This window comes from Natrix helvetica, assembly GCF_964273705.1.
Source record: "Natrix helvetica genome assembly, chromosome: 14".
Taxonomy (NCBI): domain Eukaryota; kingdom Metazoa; phylum Chordata; class Lepidosauria; order Squamata; family Natricidae; genus Natrix; species Natrix helvetica.
In genome coordinates, this window is record NC_138564.1 from 2,348,597 (window position 1) to 2,371,435 (window position 22,839).

The 22,839-nt window shown below is 49.0% G+C and overlaps 1 protein-coding gene across 1 annotated transcript; it reads left to right on the forward strand.

Annotated features, from left to right (window-relative positions):
* Positions 1 to 4,025: 4,025 nt before the first annotated feature.
* LOC309399267 (uncharacterized protein) lies at positions 4,026 to 21,995 on the forward strand. Its single transcript, XM_081966958.1, has 7 exons — positions 4,026 to 4,050; positions 4,781 to 5,003; positions 7,453 to 7,576; positions 10,728 to 10,870; positions 13,394 to 13,458; positions 16,594 to 16,692; positions 21,774 to 21,995. The coding sequence occupies exons 2-7, from the start codon at positions 4,782 to 4,784 to the stop codon at positions 21,934 to 21,936; spliced, it is 816 nt and encodes a 271-aa protein (XP_081823084.1). The 5' UTR covers positions 4,026 to 4,050; position 4,781; the 3' UTR covers positions 21,937 to 21,995.
* The last annotated feature ends 844 nt before the right edge of the window (positions 21,996 to 22,839 follow it).

Genomic DNA, 22,839 nt, shown 5'->3' on the forward strand with positions numbered 1-22,839 from the left:
GAGTGGCACTCTTGTACCTCCTCCTTGGCACACATGCTGGGCTACTTCTATGCCAACCTTCTTTTTTAAACGAAAATAAAGCTGTGTTTTTTATTAAGCCGGTTTTATTATATGTCAATGTTTGTTCTCGCCATACCTGTAAAACCCCCCTCCCCCCTTTTTTTTCCTTCCAGATTTTTCTGTTTTAAATTCCTAATAAATTATTTGAAAACAGCTCTGGCTCTGTGATCTGCAAAAGGTGAGGGCGCCAAGATGCTTGGGGAGGGCTCTCTTCCAGGGTGGGCCCCCACGGGTGGGTGTGCAGGTCTGTGGCTTCGATCGCAAAGGTTCGATCAGCCAAAAGTCAAAATTCGGCCATCCCTGAAGAGCGCTGCACCCCGTCCGTGGGATCTCCCAAGAAAAAGCAAGTAGGGGAAGCCCACCTTAACACTAAGGGCATCTCTGGGCCACGATCCAGGGGTGCTAATGGATTCCCAGCAGCAGCCTGACCAGTTCACCCCTCAAGGACCACCCAGAGCTCTAAGCCAGGTCACCAGATGAGGACGGGCTCAAGGCACGCTGGGTTTGATGCGTCTCGTAATGGCCGAACATTGGGTGCAGCTGGTATTGAGCAGACCAGGTGCCCTTGGGGGAGGAGCAGCCCCATGGGATAGGGGGCTTCTCTCTGACTTCTCTAGCTTGGCGTAAGTTGCTGTGGTTTTGTGTGATGCTACGGAGGCTGCGAAATGCTTCAAATGCTAAGCCATTGGATTTAAGTCCCTGGCGGGGGAGCATTTCCACAAAGTAGCTTGCCCAAATGTGGAGTGAGGGAGGGCATTGCTCCAGTCATCAGCAAGAGCTCCTGGTGCCTTGAAAGCTGCATGAGGAATGAAACTCAAGTCTTCATGCATTGATGCAAAAGTCAATGAGTCAAAAAATAAATGAAACTTTACAGGGATGTCAGAGAAAGAGAGACTGATAGATAAATACGGATAGATACCGAAGGATGGATGGAGAGATAGATAGGTAGAGAGAGAGAGAGAGATGGAGAGAGACAGAGAGATAGGTAGGTAGGTAGGTAGATAGATAGAGGTAGGTAGATGACACGTAGATGATAGATAACGATAGATGAAGAGTAGACAGACAGACACGGATAGATGAAGAGATGAGAGATACATACATACATAAAGAGATTAGAGGATAGATGATAAAGATATATGTATATATTGTGTAAACCAGATCTTGCAAAAAATGCAACACACTGTGTTGATCTTCGCCTTTTAATGGAACTTTTTCATTCATTGGTGTTTACAATCTTTTCCAGGGTCATATTTAGGATGAATTTCCCCTTCTCCCTTTGGCACAACCCATCCTTTGCCAGCAGAAAGATCTCAGAAGGCCCCCCTCCCCCCTCCCAGATGGAGAATGTTGGTCCCTATACCACAGGGATGTCCAAACTTGGGAACTTTAAGACTTGTGGACTTCAACTCCCAGAATTCCCCAGCCAGCCAAGTCCACAAGTCTTAAAGTTCCCAAGTTTGGACACCCCTGCTATACCACAACCTTCAGATGCAGCATGAAATTTTGTACATTTCCTCCAGATGGGGTAAAATGTTCACTACTAAAAAGATCAGATGAGATTCAGATGAGAAAAGGCTTTTCGTGCTGAAGATACGTGGAAGCCACCAGAAGGCAAAACTTGATCAAAACTCAAAAAGTGCTGGCTGGGGAATTCTGGGAGTTGAAGTCCACCCCATCTTAAAGTGGTCAGGGTTGAGAAATACTCTTCTACACTGGATTATGGGAGCTGCAGTTCAAAAAATGTAATGTCTTTTCATTAAATCTGTTAGTCCAGGGGTGTCCAAACTTGGGAACTTTAAGACTTGTGGACTTCAACTCCCAGAATTCCCCAGCCACAAGTCTTAAAGTTCCCAAGTTTGGACACCCCTGTGTTAGTCAGAAAAGATCCCTCCAGACTCCCCCTCTGGATGGAGAACTATAGACCTCAACTTCATTTAGTGACCATTCCAAGGAGAAAAAAAGTGAGTTATGACCTGTTTCAGACTTACAACTGTCACAGCATCCCCATGGTCACATGATACCTGGAAACTCACTCATATTTATGATGGTTGCAGAGATTCACTTAACAACCGTGTTACTAACTTACAACTTCAGTGATTCACTTAGCAACAATAGCAAGGAAGGTCGTAAGATGGAGCAAAATTCACTTAATGTCTCACCACAAATTTTGGGCTCAATTGTGGTCTTAAGTGGAGGACTACCATGTCCACTTTTGGTCTGTTGTTCAGTCACTAATTGGTGTCTTCACAACCCAATTGATCACACAGCCCGCCAGGCCCCCTGCCCTCCACTGTCTCCTGGAGTCTGTCCAATAGCACTTAGCAATTGCACCTAGACTTATATACCGCTTCACAGTGCTTTATAACCCTCTCTAAGCGGTTTATAGTGTCAGCATATTTGCCCCCAACAATCTGGGCCCTCATTTTACTGACCTCAGAAGGATGGAAGGCTGAGTCAACCTTGAGCCAGTCAGGATCAAACTGCTGGCAGTGGCAGAGGAAGGAAGGAAGGATGGATGGACAGTGGAAAAGTGGAAGGGTAAAAGGAATAGTAATAGCATCTAGACTTATATCCTTTTCCAGCCCTCTCTAAGTGCTTTACAGAGTCAGCCTATAGACCGCCAACAATCTGGGCCCTCATTTTACCAACCTCAGAAGGATGGAAGGATGGTCAGGATCAAACTGCCAAATTGCTGGCAGCCGGCAGACAGCAGAAGTAGCCTGCAGTACTGCATTCTAACCACTGTGCCACCAGGGCTCAAGCTCATTGTGTCCATGACACTATCTAACCATCTCACTATCTTTTGGCCTTCCAACTTTTCCCAAAATCAGGGTCTTCTCCCAGGAGTCCTCTCTTCTCATTTAGGTGGCCAAAGTGTTTTGAATTTCAGCTTCGGGATCTGTCCACCCAAAGGACAATCAGGGTTAATTTCCTTCCAAAGACTGCTGGGATCTCACTGCGGCCCAGGGGGCTCCGGTCCAGAGTCTCCTGCAACATCACAATTTGAAAGCATCCAGTGTGGGTCACCACAATACCCAAAAAGATGCCGAGAGCCTGGAAAGGGTGCAGAGAAGACCACCCAAGGTGTTTAGGGGACTAAAACGAATGAGGAACAGTTGCAGGAACTGGGTATGTTTAGCATAACTGGCTGGAGAATTCTGAGAGTTGAAATCCACAAGTGTTAAAGTGGCCACGTTTGGGGACCCCTGATTTAATCTAACGAAGAGAAGGACTAGGGCTAATAGGACGGTCAATAGTGGAAGCTGGAATCGCTTAACAACCCCCTGACTCACTTACTGTCAAGATGGTCGTATGATGCCCAAAGCAAACGGGCTTGGGCGCGCTTCCCTAGGCTGCCACCTTGGCTGCGGGACCCCCCCCCCGCCGCGGCCGCTTCCCTCCCGGGCTGCCAACAGTGCCAAGGGGCTGCCCACTGCCACCCTGCGCCGGGGGAGGGGATGCGGACCGCGGGGAGAGCACAGCCCTCCCCTTCCCGCCGCGCCGTGTCACAATGTAGCCGCCCGACGGGACGGGACGGGTCGGCTGAGCGGCGGCAGCGGAGCCCGAAGCCCAGCAGCGCCGCGAATCCGCCGGGCACCAGCCGCGCCAGCTGCTCTCGGGGACAGGCAAGCCACGCCCCTCGCCTCGGAAACGCCCCTCCCGGCCAGCCCCCGCGGGCGCCGCGTTGGAGCACCAGCGGAGGGGCTCTTGGAGCGCCGGGGAGGGAGAGTTGTCCCCCCCCCCCCCGACTGGTGGGGCTCGGAGCAGGAGGGCGGCTCAGCACCCGGGGGCAAGAAGCCGCCTAGGGCAGGGGTCTCCAAACTTGGCAACTTTAAGCTTGGCGGACTTCAACTCCCAGAATTCCCCAGCCAGCAAAGTCCGCCAAGCTTAAAGTCCGCCAAGATTGGAGACCCCTGCCCAAGGGCACCCCGGGGGAGGGGGGGCTGCGAAACCTAGGAGCTGACCATCCCTTTGGGACCAGGAGTCATGGTAAAGGGTGCTGGGAGTTGTAGTCTCACATCTGTAGCTGCCACAAAGAATTGGGAGGGGGAGGGGGGGTCAGGCTAGTTTTCAAAGCACCCGAAGGCCAGACAGAGAAGAATGGATGGAAACTGACCAAGGACAGATTCAACCTGGAAATAAGGAGGAATTTTCTGACAGTGAGAACAATTAACTGGTGGAACAGAAGTTGCCTTTGGAAGTTGTGGGAGCTTCATCATTGGAGGCTTTCAAGAAGAGACTGGACTGGCATTTGTCAGAAATGGTTTAGGGTCTCCTGCTTGGGCGGGGGGGGGGGTTGGACTAGATGACCTACAAGGTCCCTTCCCACTCTGTTAATCTGCTAAAGCCTGCACTGGAGGTTTTTAAGGAGAAACTAAACAGCCACTAAACTGATATGGTCTAGATTTTCCTGCTTGAGCAGGGGGCTGGACTAGAAGACCTTCAAGGTCCCTTCCACCTCTATTCTATTCTATCTGGAAAGGCAGAGGTTGTGCCTCTGGCTGTGGTATCTTTGCCCCCTTTGGGGTCTGAAAACCCCAGCAAAGATGGTCTTGTCATGTTCTACTACCCCCCCCCCCCAAATGCTGTTTTTTGCCTTTTGAGAGCATTGCTCTCTAAACATGCTCAGAAGGTAACCTTCCCTGGCTTGACAGTTAGGTGGGTGGGCTGAATTATTCTGTGCCTGACTCTTCCCCTCCCTTCTGGCCGAGGCGTGCAGGATGGAGACCCTGGAGGAATTCGACAGTGAGTACCCGCTCGTCCTGTCCTTCTGCGAGCGGATCTCCCCCCAGGATTACGAGGGCCAAGGCCTGAGCTACACCCAGAATTCCCTGCAGGAGCTCTTCACCCAGATGGAGCGGAAGCCCAGCATCTGCGAGAGGGTGGTGCGCAAGCGGAAACAGGCCGAGAACGAGAGGGGCAGCCTGGGGCAGTACCTCAAGGTGAGGCTGCAGCTGGTCGAAGGGAAAGAGGTGCCTGGTCACCAGAAGGGACCCTGGGATGGGCAGAGGGGTGCAGCAGAGGCTTTGGTCCAGAGCAGGGTCAAAAAATTAGCCCAGGGGTCTTAAGGGGGCGAGCAATGCGCCTTCCAAAACAGAGGGAGCGGCTATCATACATCCTGGCTGCCCTGTTGACTTTTTTGACTCTTTCCCACCATTCCTTGGCTTTGATAGCTTTTGAGAAGCTGTTTGTGGCTCAGGCATCCTTCCATAGCGGAAAAGCTCAGCTCTGCCTGCAGGAGATCCTGGTGCTTCGCTCTGCCCAGCTGGAGCAAGTGCCCAACCCAAAGGCCCTGGCCCTCACTCGGCCTCAGCTCTTTCCCCCCAGAGACAGAGAGACACACATTGCTGGACTCAGACACAAAATTCACGTATAGACTGGATAAAACCAGGCTTAATAGCAATGACTGGAAAAGGGATCTTGGAGCCTTAGTATCTAATCAGTTAAATATGAACTAGCAGTGTGCAGCGGCAGCCAAAAAAGCCAATGCAAACCTAAATTGCAACCAAGATCAAGGGAGGTACTAATATCACTCCATAAAGCCTTAGTAAGGCCACACCTAGAGTACGGCATCCAGTTTTGGTCACCACACTGTAAAAAAGATATTGAGATTCTGTCTTCCAATATTTGAGGGGCTGACACAGAGAGGAGGGGATCAAGCTATTTTCCAAAGCCCCCGAAAGCCAGACAAGGAATAATGGATGGAAACTGGGAGAGATTCAACCTGGAAATAAGGAGGAATTTCCTCTACAGAGAACAATCAACCGAGAAGTTGCCTTCGGAGTTTGTGGGAGCTTCATCCCTGGAAGCTTTCAAGAAGACTGCCATCAGTCAGAAATGGTGTAGGGTCTCCTGCTTGGGTGGGGGAGGGGGTTGGACTAGATGACCTACAAGGTCTCTTCCTACTCTCTTAAACTGATCTGGATCTCAGGCGCCATCTGGAGAGCCTGGACACCCCCACATCTCAGGCTGTGTCAATCATGCCCAATCAGATGGTCTGTGCTGGATTACCGCTCCCATGATCACCAGCCAGCATGATGGGTGTTATGGTCCAACCAGCCCCAGGCTGTGCCCTCGACTGCTCTTGCCCTGACAAAGACGGGAATTGTCTCCTGCAAGGAAGAAGTCAACGGGCTGGCTCCTGCCATGTCCTCTCAGCTCAGTTTGATTGATCGCCCCTCAGAAGTTCAGATCCAATAACAGATCCCACCTGATCCACCTGGAGAGGAGGGGCTGCAGCCTCCTGCCTTAAGGTGCCTATTCCCTTCAGGTGGAAATCTAGCCCAGCAGGGAGGAGAGGGGTAGAACTGCCTTTAAATCTGCTCCTCCACTTTTCTCCTTGCTGGGAATGTTGTGTTTTGAGCCACCCCACTCAGCTGCCCTTCGCCTTCTTTGCCCTCAGAGTCCCTTCTGCTCACCTGGGTTTCCCTCGCCCCATTTGCCCCAAGAGCCATGGTGGGGCAGCACTGCAGGCTAATTTTGCTGACTGCCGACTGCCAGCAGTTTGGCAGTTCGATCTTGACCGGCTCAAGGTTGACTCCGCCTTCCATCTTTCTGAGGTCCGTGAAATGAGGACCCGGATTTTTGGGGGCAAGAGGTTGACTCTGTAAACCACTTAGGGAAGGCTTTAAAGCACTATGAAGCGGTATATACTGTAAGTTCTATTCCTATTGCGTTGCTCTTCCCTTTCCTTCCTTCCTTCCTTCCTCCTTCCTTCCTTCCTTCCTTCCTGCCTGCCTGCCTTGGTGTGCAGTGGTTAGAATGCAGTATTGCAGGCTAACTCTGTGTCAGCGTTCCAAATATCATGCAGAATTAAATCATTGTCCAAGGCAAAGTGATCCTTAAAACTCCAATTTAATAAGACAGGCATTTTGGCATTATGCTGTTGAATTTCAACTCTAACGTACATCCTGTGAGTTCACCCAGTTAAAAGTTCATCATCTATCCCCACACCCCATAATTCATCACATGGTCCAATCTTCATCTTCCACTCTGGCGTGTACACCCATCTTCTTCCGGCCAGGTGTCGAGGTGCGGAGACAAAAGACGACCTTGAGCTTCTAAGAAAATCCATAACAATACATTCCACAATCCTACTCCTTTCTATTCCCCCCTCCCAACTACTACACTATTGAAACAGCATAGAAAATTATAAGAAAGTGTGGCAGGCCAAAGATCCTAAAAAGAATATAACTACAGGCCTGACACTCTGCCCACTGCTAGTAGTTCGATTCTGATCAGCTCATGGTTGACTCAGCTTCCCTCCTTCCGAGGTGGGTAAAATAGGAACCCAGATTGTTGGGGGCAATCTGTAAACCACTTAGAGAGTGCTGCAAAGGTCTATAAAGTGGTATATAAGTCTGCTAGTGCTATTGCCTTGCTCTCTTCCAGGCCAAGTTCTTTGCCCTGCTGCAGGGCGATGTGAATTACGACAACACCCTGGGAGAAATGGAGATGGAGGAAAAAGTCGAGCAACTCAAGCGGGAGATGGAGAAGGCCAACGATTACGCCCGCGGTAACTCTGCCTTTCCTCTCCTCTCACTGCTACCTGTATTTTGTGTGCTCCTCCCACCCTCCCTCCCCTGGACACTTTGAATAGCTGCAGGACCCGAGGGAGCCACCATGATGACAGGAGGGGCCACCTTCTGCGTTGCCCTTCCAGAAAAACTCCCGAGACCATCCCCACAATATCACTGGCTGCATTCACATGTCTCAGTGGGTTTCAGGCATTCCCAGGCTGCAGAACTTGTGAATTAAGAAAACCCTAAAGTCAGGGAATCCTGGCCAAGTTCCGGGGTTAGAAAATTGGGCTTGAACGAAATTCTTTTTTTCTTTCCTGGAACCCTCACAAAAGCAACTTTGAAGCCACCCCCTGCCCTGCCCTGTCAGGCCTCTGGATGAGGGCTACAATCCACTGACCGGCAGAAGGTGGCAAAGTGATGCGAACAAAGCCAGGCTCTTCTCCAGGGACTGCATGTTGCAGCCCAGAGCTGCTGGCGGCCCAAATGTGGTGAGAAGCCGGTTGCTATCTTAGCATTTGGTATAAACTAATCTGGCACTAATCCCCGGTGACATGCAGAGCTTGCAGTGTTTTGTGAATAGAGTGTTTTTATTAAGCTTCGGGTTGAGAGTTGCAGGAGCTTCCTTTGAATCCTGCAGTAATCACATTTTTTGCAGGAGACTTCCGTTGTCTTTCCTTGCTCTGGTCAAGCCAGACTCCCTGAGTATCCTTCCAATGGCCTTCAGCCCCACCGGTGGAAATCTGGAGCAGCCAAAACCATAACTTCATTCAAAGGTGCTTTTTTTCCCCAAGAGGCAACTGGACTTTCTGCTTTTTCTTTGAAGACATTTCCCTTCTCCTCTAAGAAGCTTCTTCAGCTCTGACTGGATGGTGGGGAATGGAAGGATATGAACTCCTTGCAGACGGCTGGTCATTTGCATCCTTTTAGGGGGTTGTTGGAGCACTTGGAGGTTTGTCTGTGTCCTCAGAGTCACCTGAGTGGTGAAAATGAGCATGGAGCCCTCTTGGAATTGTTGAAAGGACTCCTGTGTTGTGGAGCTGTGCTTTCTGTAGGGACACAGGGCAGAAATCATCCTGCTGAGATTGCAAGAACTATTTGCACCACTTAGGTGACCCTGAGGACACAGAGAAGCCTCCAAGTGGCCTCAGCGACCCTCTAAAAGGATGCAAATGACCAGCTGTCTGCAAGGTGTATAAATCCTACCATCCTGTTAGAGCTAGGGTTGCCAGGTCTGCTTCCAAAAAATAGTGGACAAGCGGGGTGTGTGTGTGTTAAGTAGTAAAAAAATAAAAAACTTTTTTACAATTAAATTATATATTTTCTTACAAACATTTTAACACGTATTAAAATAATCACTTCAAAACTTTACTTAAAATTCAAAACATCAAATATATTATAATAATATGCAAAATATTAAATTACATTTTACTTTGCTGTCGTGTGTATTTTTTATTTGACTGCGCAGCTTTGATCAATTCTTTGTGTTTAAGGAATAATTCTTTAATTTCAGTACAACGTTGAGAAATATTAAAAAACATACAAAGTTCACTTCGAACTGATGGTACAAGCAGTCGGTTACGTTCGTCAGTCCACAAATTTCCCATGACGCTGAAAATTCGTTCAACGTTTGCATTTGATACCGGAATTGGTGCACAATACTGGAACGGCTTCAGTAAACTCGGAGCTGGCTCTTGCTTGAAAAAGTACGTCCACTTTTCAAGGGATGAATCGCCCCGCAGATGAACATAAACTTCTTCTAAGGCAGAAATTTCATCAAAGAGTGTTGGGTGGAAGTTCGCGATTCTCCTATCCTTATTCTCTTAGACTGTACAGCTTTAGATTACGTACCATTTCATCATAAAGCTTTTGAATAAAAAAAAAAAGGTCCACTATTTTGTGAAAAAAAATAGTGAACATAATGTGAAAAAAGCGGACTGTCCGCTCAAATAGTGGACACCTGGCAACCTTAGTCAGAGCTGAAGAAGCTCCTTGGGTGAGAAGCGAAACATCTTCAAAGAAAACCAAGACAGTCCAGTTGCCTCTTGAAAAAAGCACCTTTGGGACAACCGTGGCTTGGATGACGGAGAATCTCTACAGACATTTAGAACTGCAGCCACCTGACCTGCTCAGGCACTCAGGGCCCCAGGTGAACGCAACGATTTGAAAAAAGCCACTGGCAACCCCAATTTATGGCCCTGATGCAGGTTTGCCCTCCCGCAAAGAGTGGGCTAATCATAATGCATGAGTGGCACAGAGCGTGATCTGTAACCCCCTTTTATTGAGAGCGTATAAGGAAATAAAAGCATTCTAATATATTATTGGTTACATATAAAATTCTTGCCTAATATGGTTTTCAGCTTTACCTGCTTAAGCGGTGTTTTCAGCTATGAGTATACCACGTGTTTCCTATGCTGCTAGCAACTTCCTCAGTTTGGAAAGTCCCTGTTAAGATCTAAGCATTGCTATTGTCTTTGCAAGCACAGCTTTCTAAATTGGGCCCTCCCAGTGGGCATCCATCTCAACCCGCATTTACTACTCAATTTATTCCAGTCCCAAATTCCATATATGTGTTCCAATCAGGAAAACTGATCTGCACATATACCATGGCGACCTTGTTCCCACACCTGAAAGGGAGAGGGAGAGCAAGGCTTGAACCACTCCTTGTGGCCTTTTTCCTTGCCAAGGGCGCCTGTCGGGTTTATTTTGAAAGAATGCATTCCAGATTTAGGAAGTAAAAATTGTGTACCGATACACCTTGGTAAATCTTTGCTCTACAGCACGCCCTTGTCTCATTTGAAGTAAAAAACAAAACACAGCTTAATATACACTCAGGGACCCAAAGGACAAAAGGGAGCCAGGGGAGTTTGGGGTGGGGGGTTTAAGAAAATCAAGATGGTGACCACAACCGTGCAAAGAAATCCCCCCCCCCCCGCCACTTTTTGTGCATTCGAAGGATCACATTCACATGGTTGTGGTTTTTCATTTTGGATTTCTTGGCCTCCTGCAAGGGAGGGTCGCAGGCTGGCGGGAGCCATTGGCAAACCAGGTTCCAACATGGCTTAGCCCCCAAAGCCCCAACCCTTCCCAACGTGGGCACAGTTGGGGGGCAGAAGTGGCAGAGAGTGAAACTTTGCTCCTTTTCAGCTGCCAAGACCGCATCCTGGAGGCCGGCCGAGAGGAGGGTCCGGAGGCCTCTGCTGATGGGAGGATTCAGCCCACCGGAGGCCAAGCTCTGGGATTCGGGCCTTCCATCCATGCCCAAAATCTTCGGTTCTTTCCCAAAGCAGGTATGTGCTTCTCGTCCTTGCAGCCTCTTGCCTTCCCAGATGTTGCCCCTCTGCGTTGTGGGGAGGAGGGGAAGCATTATTTACCAACAAAGGGACTTTTTGGTGGTGGCCCCCATAGAGTGGGCTGGACCCAGAGGCTCCAGTGGCCTCTATGATGGCCTTTTTAGAGTCAGGGAAGAGTTTCATATTTATCTTAAATATTCTGTGGCTTTTTTTATTACTGGGATTTTATGCTGAGTTTACTACTCCTGCTTCTAATTTTTAACTGGTTATCTTCCTCCGTTTTCTTTTGAAAGGCTTTAGTAATGGGACACCCACAATTTGGGCATGGCTGGTCTATTGAAGAGAAGGACCAGGGGAGACATGATAGCAGTCTTCCAATATTTGAGGGGCTGCCACAGAGAGGAGGGGGTCAAGCTATTTACAAGGCACCCAAAGGCCAGACAAGGAATAATGGATGGAAACTGACCAAGGAGAGATTCAACCTGGAAATAAGGAGGAATTTCCTGACAGTGAGAACAATCAACCCATGGAACAGAAGTTGCCTTCAGAAGCTGTGGGAGCTTCATCCCTGGAGGCTTTCAAGAAGAGACTGGACTGCCATCTGTCAGAAATGGTGGAGGGTCTCCAGCTTGGATGGGGGTTTGGACTAGATGACCTACAAGGTCCCTTCCAACTCTGTTAATCTGCAATCTGTAAATTTCTAAAGGCAAGTCATTCCACTGATTAATTATTCACCGTCAGGACATTTTTTAAAAAAAATCCAGGTTGCTTCTTTCCTTGATCAGTTTCTATCCATTGTTTCTTTCTTGGCTTCTGGTGCTTTGGAAAGTAAGTTGACCCCCACTTCTTTGTGGTAGCCCCTAAAATACTGGGACATTGCTGTCATGTCTCCCCTGGTCCTTCTCTTCACTAGACTAGCCAGGCCAGTTCCTGCAACCGTTCTTCGTATGTTTTAGTCTCCAGGCCTTTGATCATCTTAGATAGATTCAGATTAACAGAGTTGGAAGGGACCTTGTAGGTCATCTAGTCCACGCAGGAGACCCTACCCCATTTCTGACAAATGGCAGTTTAGTCTCTTCTTGAAAGCCTCCAGTGATGAAGCTCCCACAACTTCCGAAGGCAACTTCTGTTCCATTGGTTGATTGTTCTCACTGTCAGAAAATGTCTCCTTATTTCCAGGTTGAATCTCTCCTTGATCAGTTTCCATCCATTATTCCTTTGAGTGCTTTGGAGAGTAGCTTGACATTACTCCTCTCTGTGGCAGCCCCTCAAATATTGGAAGATGCTCTCCTGTCTCCCCTGGTCCTTCTCTTCACTAGACTAGCCACGCTCAGTTCCTGCAACCGTTCTTCGTATGTTTTAGTCTCCAGGCCTTTGATCATCTTAGATAGATTCAGATTAACAGAGTTGGAAGGGACCTTGTAGGTCATCTAGTCCACGCAGGAGACCCTACCCCATTTCTGACAAATGGCAGTTTAGTCTCTTCTTGAAAGCCTCCAGTGATGAAGCTCCCACAACTTCCGAAGGCAACTTCTGTTCCATTGGTTGATTGTTCTCACTGTCAGAAAATGTCTCCTTATTTCCAGGTTGAATCTCTCCTTGATCAGTTTCCATCCATTATTCCTTTGAGTGCTTTGGAGAGTAGCTTGATATTACTCCTCTCTGTGGCAGCCCCTCAAATATTGGAAGATGCTCTCCTGTCTCCCCTGGTCCTTCTCTTCACTAGACTAGCCACGCTCAGTTCCTGCAACCGTTCTTCGTATGTTTTAGTCTCCAGGCCTTTGATCATCTTAGATAGATTCAGATTAACAGAGTTGGAAGGGACCTTGTAGGCCATCTAGTCCAACCTTTTTTCCCAACCAGGAGACCCTACACCATTTCTGACAGATGGCAATCCAATCTCTTCTTGAAAGCCTCCAGGGATGAAGCTACCACAACTTCCAAAGGCAACTTCTGTTCCTTTGGTTGATTGTTCTCACTGTCAGAAAAATTCCTCCTTATATCTAGGTTGAATCTCTCCTTGTTCAGTTTCCATCCATTATTCCTTGTCTGGCCTTTGGGGGCTTTGGAGAATAGCTTGCCTGTTCTTCTCTCTGGCAGCCCCTCAAATATTGGAAGACTGCTTTCATGTTTCCCCTGGTCCTTCTCGTCACTAGACTAGCCATGCCCAGTTCCTGCAACCATTCATCGTATGTTTTATCCTTCAGTCCCCTCATCATCCTGGTTGCTCTTCTCTGCACTCTTTCAAATTGTGTCTTCTTCTCAGAGAGAGTGGACGTTGTATAATGCCTACCTTGAGAGTATATGTTCATAAGTAAACATCAAACAGCCCAAGCAAACGTCTTATTTCTAGGATTGACTCTGGCTTGGTCAGCAAATCCAGTGGCTTGTTGGATGTGTTAATATATTGTGCTTTCCATTCATGTGGATCTCCTCCAGGTGAAGCAACTTCTTCATAATTCCCCAGGAAAGAGCGTTCCTTGTATATTGAATATAAGCTGCTGCTCTCTATCCCGACAGATGGAGAGAAACAATACAGACTTGAAGCAGCTTTGGGCCGGCATGTCACCTATCAATCAAAAGAGGTCAGAAGCCAGACGGGGAGGAGGAAGCTGTATAGAAATGAGGTAGAATTGTCGCCTTCACAGAATGTCCTGAGGCACCTTTGGGCTTGAAGTGTTTCTCAACCTCAGCAAATTGTAAGATATTTGGACTTTCAGCACCAAAAGTCCCTAGAAAGCAAGGGATTCTGGGAACTGAAGTCCACGTGGACGAAGGCAAATATACGTGTCCCAAGATAATGTTGTAGGATCCAGTCTGAGTCGGTCACCAGGACCAGAGAGAGAAATTCCCTGAGGATGGGCTCCAGAGTCCAGCATGAGTCCAAAAGCTCAGAAGACAAAGCCTCTGGTCCTGGTGACCAACTCAGATTGGGTCCTGAAGTCCATACATCTTTTTAAAAGCACTTATTGTTTTATTGCTTTCTAAAAGTAACAAAAAACAGGCAAAAAAGAGAACATAAATAGAAATATGGAATGGAAAAATTGGATGGAAGTGGAAATACTGACTTTGGATCGGTTGGTTGATGAGGATGGGTAAGTTGATGGTGAATTTTTAGCATGTATTGTGTTAAGACATAATTATCACCTGTAATTCATTGGCAATATTTACAGCTACAACATTTGTTAACAACATTGGACCAGCAGTATTTTCAGCTCCTGGTGTTGCAGAAAATGACAGGCTTAGACTTCTCAGGATACAGGAAAAGTTTATTTGGCAGCCAGGTTCAGAAAGCTAGCACATAGCTAGCATTGGAAATTCTGAACAATCTTTATTATCGAAGCACGCATTCTTATACATTCTCAAAGACAGTGTAACACGGAAACACTTAACTCATTTCTTATTGGTTACCTTGGGGAAAAAGCCTTATAAGGAGATGGGGGTCTTACTTCTCCTTTTGTTACAGGTATGGACCACGTGCCATTAACGAACTTTAATTGAACCTTGTGGTTTTGGACTTTTGACATAGGGACATTTGCTAGAACATGTTGTGGTTGAGGGTTGATGACATTTCCCTGTCCCTTTAAGCAAGTTTCCATCTGTCCCTTTTATGCCACGTCTTCATTCTTATATTTTTAATCCATATTTTATTCTCCTTTACTGAGACATCTGACACATTAGAACAACTTGTTAAATCTTTTGAAACTAAAAATACCACTCTACATTTTAAAAGGTACCTGTTATCAATAAATCAGTTTGATGTGCATATGCTAAGAAATGAATAGGGTAGGGTAGGATAAGGTAGAATAGAATAGAATAGAACAGAACAGAAGAGAAGAAGAATGAACAGAAGAAGAATAGACTAGGAATAGGAATGGAATGGAATGGAACAGAATAGAATAGAATGGAGGAGAGGAGAGAAGAAGAGAGGAGAGGAGAGGAGAAAATAGAGGAGAAAATAGAATAGAATAGAATAAGAATGAGCAGAAAAGAATAGAAGAAGAATAGAATAGAATAGAACAGAACAGAATAGAATTTTTTATTGGCCAAGTGTGGTTGGACATACAAAGAATTAGAAATTCCTCTATTGAGAGTTTGATTGTCACTGGGTCTCAAATGACTATTTACCTAATAATAGTAATGATTCTTTGAAGCACATGTTTTTACAATATCATTCATTTACTTAAGTTTTGGGAGAAAGGAATTGGAAAATTAAATGTATGGTCGATTTTACTCATTGGATTGAAGAGCTGACGACACTTGCTACCAATGAGTGGATTAACTACAAACACATGGACAAATATAATGAAATATGCAACTGTTTTACCTAGTATAGTAGGCTGAAAACATGGACATTATATACATCAAAGACATATAGTTGTACTCGAATATTAACTCCATTGGATAGGTATACATAGAATAACTATTTACTGCTAAAATGATCTCTCCTTCTTTGCTGTATTTTTTCGCTTTTTAAAAAAGTACTTTCTATGTGTTTTTATTTCTTCGATAAAGTCATAAAGTTGCTGAGGTTGAGGAATGATGGGTTAGAGTTTTCCTCTGGAACATGGGACTCCAACCTAGGCAACTTTAAGCCTGGCGGACTTCAACTCCCAGAATTCTGGGTGTTGAAGTCCGCCAGCCAGCTTTGCTGGCTGGGGAATTCTGGGAGTTGAAGTCCGCCAGGCTTAAAGTTGCCAATGTTGGAAAGGTCCCCTGCTCTGGAAAACCAGCCCCACAGGACCGGCTTATGCTTCAGGAGGTCCTGTGAATCTAAGCAGTGGGGTCAGCTTAACCAAGTTCTCCCAGGGCAAAATACCCAAAGCTAAGGAACAGTATTGCATACCGTGGTTTTATGGTATATAAATCGGCTACAAGAAAGGGGAGAGGGAGGGAAGAGGTCATTCAACCAGCATTGGTTTGGCCATCATGGAAGGGAAGATAATCAGTGTGGGGGGGGACTGGGCTAGGGGCCACTGAGAGGCCCCTGAAATGGAGGAACATCTGACTGATGGGAAGGAAGTGAAGAGATGGAGGACGAGTTACCTCCCTCCAAGCATCCCATGGAAGGAATGAGGTGCAGAGCAGGTGCCAGGGTGATCGGAGGGAATCTGGCATCCGCTGGGCTGCCACGGATCCTTGTGTCAGGGTTCCAAATAGCATCCAAAATTAAATCAGAGTCCAAGGCAAAGTATTTCTCAAAGTTCCAATTTATGAAGAGAGCCATGTTGGCACATCCGGGAAAACCCGAATCTGAAAGCTTCCCAGTTTTCCCCCACTCAGTTGAAAGTTCAAGATCTTGCCCCCACACCCACAAGTCCATCCCATGGTCCAATCTCCCACTGCCATGCTGGCAGTTCTACCCATCCAATTCCAGGTGCAGAGGTGCAGAGACAAAGGATGACCTTGGCTTTCTAGAAAGGAATTTTGTTATGGCTACATAGCATCTAACTCCGTACAATCCCCCCAACCCATTTTCCCACAATAGAAAAGGCATAGTAGAATAATAGAAAGTGTGGCAGGCCAAAGATCCACAAGAAAAGTGGCTGCAAGTGTGACACCTTGTGGTGATGGGGAGGGGGAGGGGGCAGAAGGACCTGGTCTCCCTCAAAAGAGCAATACCCAGGGGAGACTAAGAGAAGGCCAGGTGGCGAGGTCCCCGTAGGCTCTGGGACACATTGTCTGTAGGACTCCTGCTTCCCTTTTGCCATCCTTCACAGCATGGTTGACCTACGCCCTCTAATGCTGAATCCTGGTGGATTTCGTCCCTCGTTTCTTGCAAGCAACTCTGTCCACCGGCTGAAATACACGTTCCCAAGGTACTTCATACATTCCTTGATTTTCCTTGGAGCATTTCCTCCGCCTCCTCTTTTAAGGTGGCAGACCTGGTAGGGGATTCAACAAGGTAAGTTTTTGCGCTTTCATGGCTAAGTCAGGATTCTCAGCCGTGGTGCCAGGGCCGTCCTTGTCAATGTGCCCGCTTGCCAGCCTGCCTTTCTACTGGTGCAGTGGACTGAGGGGCTCCCTCTCAGAGTAGGTCATCTGGGGCTGGGTTGACCTGGGCAGCAGGAACCATCCATGAGAGGGGGAGGGAACCAGAGATGGGGGAAAGGAAAAAAAAATCATTCTTGGTCTTTACTTGAAGAACGCTATCAATGCATATAATAGAGCCCTGGTAGTGCAGTATTGCAGGCTGACTCTACCCACTGCCAACAGTTCAATCCTGACCGGCTCAAGGCTGACTCAAGTTTACCAAGGTTAGTCAAATGTGGACCCAGATTGTTGGGGTTTGCAATATGCTGACTCTGTAAACCACTTAGAGAGGGCTGTAAACCAGCTTCTGCCAACCTAGCAGTTCGAAAGCATGTAAAAAATGCAAATAGAAAAATAGGAACCACCTTTGGTGGGAAAGGAACAGCGTTCTGTGCGCCTTCGGCATTGAGTCATGCTGGCCACATGACTTCGGACAGCGCTGGCTCTTCGGCTTTGAAACGGAGATGAGCACCGCCCCCTAGAGTTGAGAACAACTAGCACCTATGTGGGAGAGGAAACTTTACCTTTACCTACACACAAAATGTATATAATAATTTTGTACCGTCTGACCTATAATGTTCAGGATTTCCCCAAGGTCTGAAAAACAGGTTCCTCCAAGGCTGAAAGATTGAGAAAGGTTGGTCTGAGCTAAAGAGGACAATTTTATTCTTTCTTCAGTTTTTATTCATACCTTCTGAGATTGATTTTTCTCTGAAATATGGAAGGGGGGAGGGGGAAGGAATTAAGCTGTTTACCCCTTGTGGAAATGTGCCCACCGGGTTTCCGTGCATTCCATCAGCCTCGGGCCCTGGGTAAGGGTGGTGGGGTGGCGGTAGTTATACGGGAATGTCTAGAGCCGAGGGAGTTCACTGTACCTCAGATACCCGGGTGTGAGTCCCTTGGTGTGAAATGGGGCCCAGGGAGGCAGTGGGGCTTGCTGATTGTATACTTGGCTCCTCGCTATGCATCAGCAGCCCTGCCCGAGCTCCTCGAGCTGATCTCAGAAACGGCAGTTGAGACCCCCAAACTTATGGTCATGGGGGATTTCAACTTGCCGTCGACGGGGGAAGCATCCGAGGTAGCTCGGGAGTTCATGGCTTCCATGACAGCCATGGACCTGACCCAATTAATTCAGGGCCCCACACACAAAGGTGGCCACACTCTGGACCTTGTTTTTGTCTCTGAACAGTGGACGAGTGATCTGGGAAGAGGGGATGTAATCATCACTCCCCTGTCATGGTCAGATCACTCATCTCTCCGGCTGGACTTCCCTGGCGCTACCCCCCACCGCGAGGAGGCGGAACCAAACTGTCCAAGTTGGTACCGCCCCAGGCGCCTGATGGAACCGGACAGGTTCCAGACAGAGCTTGGGCCATTCCCTGTAGCCCTGACCCGCTCTCGCTCCGAGAACCTAGTGGCCGCCTGGAATAGGGCAGCCGCTGGGGCCCTGGACCGAGTTGCGCCTTTGCGGCCTCTCCTGCGGCGACGACCCACCCGGGCTCCTTGGTTTACCGAGGACCTGAGGGTGATGAAGCGCCATAGGAGATGCCTAGAGGGCAGGTGGAGGTCCTCACGCTCCGAATCTGATCGAACACAGGTAAGAGCCTATTCACGGACCTACCTTGTGGCATTAAGAGTGGCCAAACGTAGACATTGCGTCCGCCGATAACCGCCCTGCCGCCCTGTTTCGGGTGACCCGCTCCCTCTTATCACAGAGGACGCGGGAAGCCCCTTTACAGGGCAGAGCAGAGGAGTTTGGGGAATATCTGCAGGACAAAATCGCTCAGATCCGGAGCGGATGGGCCCCCTTCAGTGGACCAGAGGAGCCGTCAACAGTGAGTCTTGTGAGACCATTCTGGGAGGAGTTTGATTCTGTTGCCCCCAAGGATTTGGACAGGTTGCGTGGACGGCTGCGACCCACCACATGTTTAATGGACCCGTGTCCCTCCTGGCTGGTACTGGCATCCTGGGAAGTGACACGAGGCTGGCTACTGGGCTTGGTGAACGCCTCATTGGGCGAGGGGTCCTTACCTACTGCCTTGAAAGAGGCGGTGGTGAGGCCCTTACTCAAGAGGCCTTCCCTTGACCCGATGGAGCTAGCTAATTACCGTCCAGTCTCCAACCTTCCCTTTCTAGCGAAGGTTGTAGAGAATGTGGTGGCACAGCAGTTTCCACGACACCTTGAGGAATCCGAATATCTAGACCCACGCCAGTCCGGCTTCCGGCCCGGACACAGCACGGAGACGGCCTTGGTCGCGTTGGTAGATGATCTTTGGAGGGCCAGAGATAGGGGTTGTTCCTCTATCCTGGTCCTATTAGATCTGTCAGCGGCTTTTGATACCATCGACCATGGTATCCTATTGCGCCGGCTGGAGGGGATGGGAGTTGGAGGCACCGTCCTGCGGTGGTTCGGCTCCTACCTCTCCGACCGGACGCAATGTGTGTTGGCAGGGGGGCAGAGGTCGACCCTGAGGCCACTCACTTGTGGGGTGCCGCAGGGGTCGGTCCTCTCGCCCCTTCTGTTCAACGCATATGTGAAGCCGCTGGGGGAGATCATCCGTGGTTTTGGGGTGGAGTATCATCTGTACGCTGATGATACGCAGCTGTACATTTCCACCCCAAACCACCCCAACGAGGCTGTCGAGGTGATGACCCGGTGTTTGGAAGCCGTCGGGGTCTGGATGGGGGACAACAGACTCAAGCTCAACCCCTCCAAGACCGAGTGGCTGTGGCTACCGGCACCCCGGTTCAGTCAGTTGATTCCATCACTGACCATAGGGGGTGAGCAATTGCCCCCTGTGGAACGGGCGCACAATTTGGGCGTCCTCCTAGATGCCCAGCTGTCAATGGACGACCATGTGGCAGCCGTGGCAAGGGGGGCGTTCCACCAGGTTTGCCTGGTGCGCCAATTGCGCCCCCTACTGGACCGGGATGCCCTACGCACGGTCACTCATGCACTGGTGACGTCTCGGCTGGACTACTGAAACGCCCTCTACATGGGGCTTCCCTTGGGACGCGCCCGAAGACTGCAGCTAGTCCAGAACGCAGCCGCGCGGGCCATTATGGGGAGTACTAGGTACTCCCACGTAACACCTTTCCTGCGCGAGCTGCACTGGCTGCCTGTGGTCTTTCGGGTGCGTTTCAAGGTGTTAATTACCATCTTTAAAGCGCTCCATGGCACAGGACCTAGGTACTTGCGGGATCGCATCCTACCACACACTTCCCTGCGACCAATTCGCTCTCACAGGGAGGGACTCCTCCGGGTGCCGTCCACTAAGCAATGCCAACGGGCGGCGCCTAGGAGTAGAGCCTTCTCTGTGATGGGCCCAACCCTCTGGAATGACCTCCCCCCTTATATCAGAACTACCACCGACTTCCGCTCCTTCCGACAAAAATTGAAGACTCACCTGTTCCGTTTAGCCGGCTTGGCCCATTCATAGTCTTATCTTACCTCCTGGCAGATATTTTTAATTGGGTATTTTTAGGGGTTATTTTAAACATTGTTTTAATTGCTTTACTTTAGGTACAGTTTTTACAGCCTCCTCTTTTAAGTATTTAGTATTTATTTATGTTTGTATTTATTCCCATGTATTTATGTGTTTTAATCTGACTGTACACCGCCCCGAGTCCCTTTTGGGAGAGGGGGTGGTATAAAAGTTTGAAATAAAGTAAAGTAAAGTAAGTAAGTAAGCCTCTAGCCACACACGGCCCAGAGGAGGAGGCATTGAACTTCTCCCCTTTTTTTGCATTTTGAAAGGTAAAGACAGTGAGAGCCTTCTGTTCAGGAGGGGGGGAGGCGCTAGGCAGAAATGGGTTGCTGACGGTTCGGCCCGGATCAGCCAAACCGGTAGCAGTAGCACATGCGCGGAAGTGTTGGATGAGCGTACGCCGGAGCACGCCCGAACCAGTAGTAAAGAAATTGGCAACCCACCTCTGGCACTAGGGGAAGGAAGACAGGTGGGGTGTTGCGTGGACACTCGGTGGTATGGCAGGATTGAACGTTGAGATCCTTGGTGCTCTATGAACTTAGTGGTTTTCTTGCAGATGTTTCATGACCTAACTAGGAAACATCATCAGTGCTAGAAGGGAGTGGGGTTTGCAGAGAGGAGGAGGAGGAGGTGTCCATAGTGCTCTCTGAGCTTGGTAGTTTTCCTGCGGACATTTCATGGCCTAACTAAGAAACAGCATCAGTGCTAGAAGGGAGTGGATTTGTGGAGAGGAGAGGAGGAGGAGGAGAAGGTGGAGAATGATAGGATCCTTGGTGCTCTTTCAGCTGGTGATTTCCTTGCAGATGTTTCATGACCCAACTAGGTAACATCATCAATGCTAGAAGAGGGGAGAGGAGGAGGAGGAGGAGGAGGAAGAGGAGGGGTCCATGGTGCTCTCCGAGCTTGGTAGTTTTCCTGCAGACCTAACTGGGAAATGCCATCAGTGCTAGAAGGGAGTGGGGTTGTGAAGAGGAGGAGGAGGAGGACTGAGATTCTTAGTATCTCTAAAATACTCTAAAGCACCAGCTTCCAAACTTGGCAACGTTAAGACTTGTGGACTTCAACTCCCAGAATTCCCCAGCCAGCCAGTTGCCATGGTTGGAGTCCCCTGCTCTAAAGCAGGAGGTGGGCCAGGATCGAGTGAGTAGAAGATTGCTGGCGGAGGGGAAGTTGAGACCCCCCGTCTTCCCACTGTTTGCCTCAAGGATGTTGAGAGAGTCTGCCAGGCGCATTTGGGAAGGTCAAGTCTTGGCCCTTCTGGGAAGGAAGACTCGGGGTTCAAGCGGATAGTCTGGTACGGCAGGCCCTTCTTCTGGCGGAGGGAGGGGCTCTGGGGGGGGGAGCCAGTCTTGACTGCCGCCAATGGGTCTTTCTTCCAGGGTTCCTGCCAGCAGTTCCCCCAACTCATCTCCCCAAAGTTCTGGCCCTTCCGGCCCGACTTCCGTGTTCAACACACCTGTGCTGGCCAGGTTCAGAGGCAACAAGGAGGACGAGGCGGACAAGGGAAGCCCAGGCCCCGATCCAAACTCTGCAGGGGCCTAGATGCCTTTTCGTGTATGGGAAGATGCTACGTGAATAAAAAGTTTGGTGCACGCTCCTCACGACAGGTGTGGGTGTGGGTCTCTATCTATCTATCTATCTATCTATCTATCTATCTATCTATCTATCTATCTATCTATCTATCTATCATCTATCTATCTATCTATCTATCTATCTATCTATCTATCTATCTATCTATCTATCTATCTATCTATCTATCTATCTATCTATCTATCTATCTATCTATCTATCTATCTATCTGTGTGAATATGCTCTGCTGCTCCACTAATAGAGTGTCTATTTTGTTGAGTGAAAGGGAGATGGCCAAGCACATTGAAGTGTTCTTCCTTCCTTCTTAGCTCTTCCTTCCTTCCTTCTCCCTCTCTTCTCTCTCTCCCCCTCCCTTCTCCCTCCCTCTCTCCCTTCTCTCTCCCTCCCTCCCTTCTCCCTCCCTCCTTCCCTTCTCTCTCTCTCCCTCCCTCCCTTCTCCCTCCCTCCCTTCTCTCTCTCTCCCTCCCTCCCTTCTCCCTCCCTCCCTTCTCTCTCTCTCCCTCCCTCCCTTCTCCCTCTCTCTCTTCTCTCTCCCTCCCTCCCTCCCTTCTCCCTCCCTCCCTCCTCTCTCTCTCCCTCCCTTCTCCCTCCCTCTCTCCCTTCTCTCTCTCCCTCCCTCCCTTCTCCCTCTCTCCCTTCTCTCTCTCCCTCCCTCCCTTCTCCCTCTCTCCCTTCTCCCTCTCCCTCCCTCCCTTCTCCCTCTCTCCCTTCTCTCTCTCTCTCCCTCCCTCTTCCCTCCCTCCCTTCTCTCTCCCTCCCCCCCTTCTCCCTCCCTCCCTCCCTCCTCTCTCCCTCCCTCCCTTCTCCCTCCCTCCTTCCCTTCTCTCTCTCTCCCTCCCTCCCTTCTCCCTCTCT

Excerpts from the sequence above, each read along its gene's own strand:
- LOC309399267 (XM_081966958.1), top strand. The coding sequence starts at position 4,782 with ATGGAGACCCTGGAGGAATTCGACAGTGAGTACCCGCTCGTCCTGTCC. Across the intron at positions 10,871-13,393 it reads TCGGTTCTTTCCCAAAGCAG|ATGGAGAGAAACAATACAGA; the intron begins GTATGTGCTTCT and ends CTATCCCGACAG. Across the intron at positions 16,693-21,773 it reads CTGAAATACACGTTCCCAAG|GGTTCCTGCCAGCAGTTCCC; the intron begins GTACTTCATACA and ends TCTTTCTTCCAG.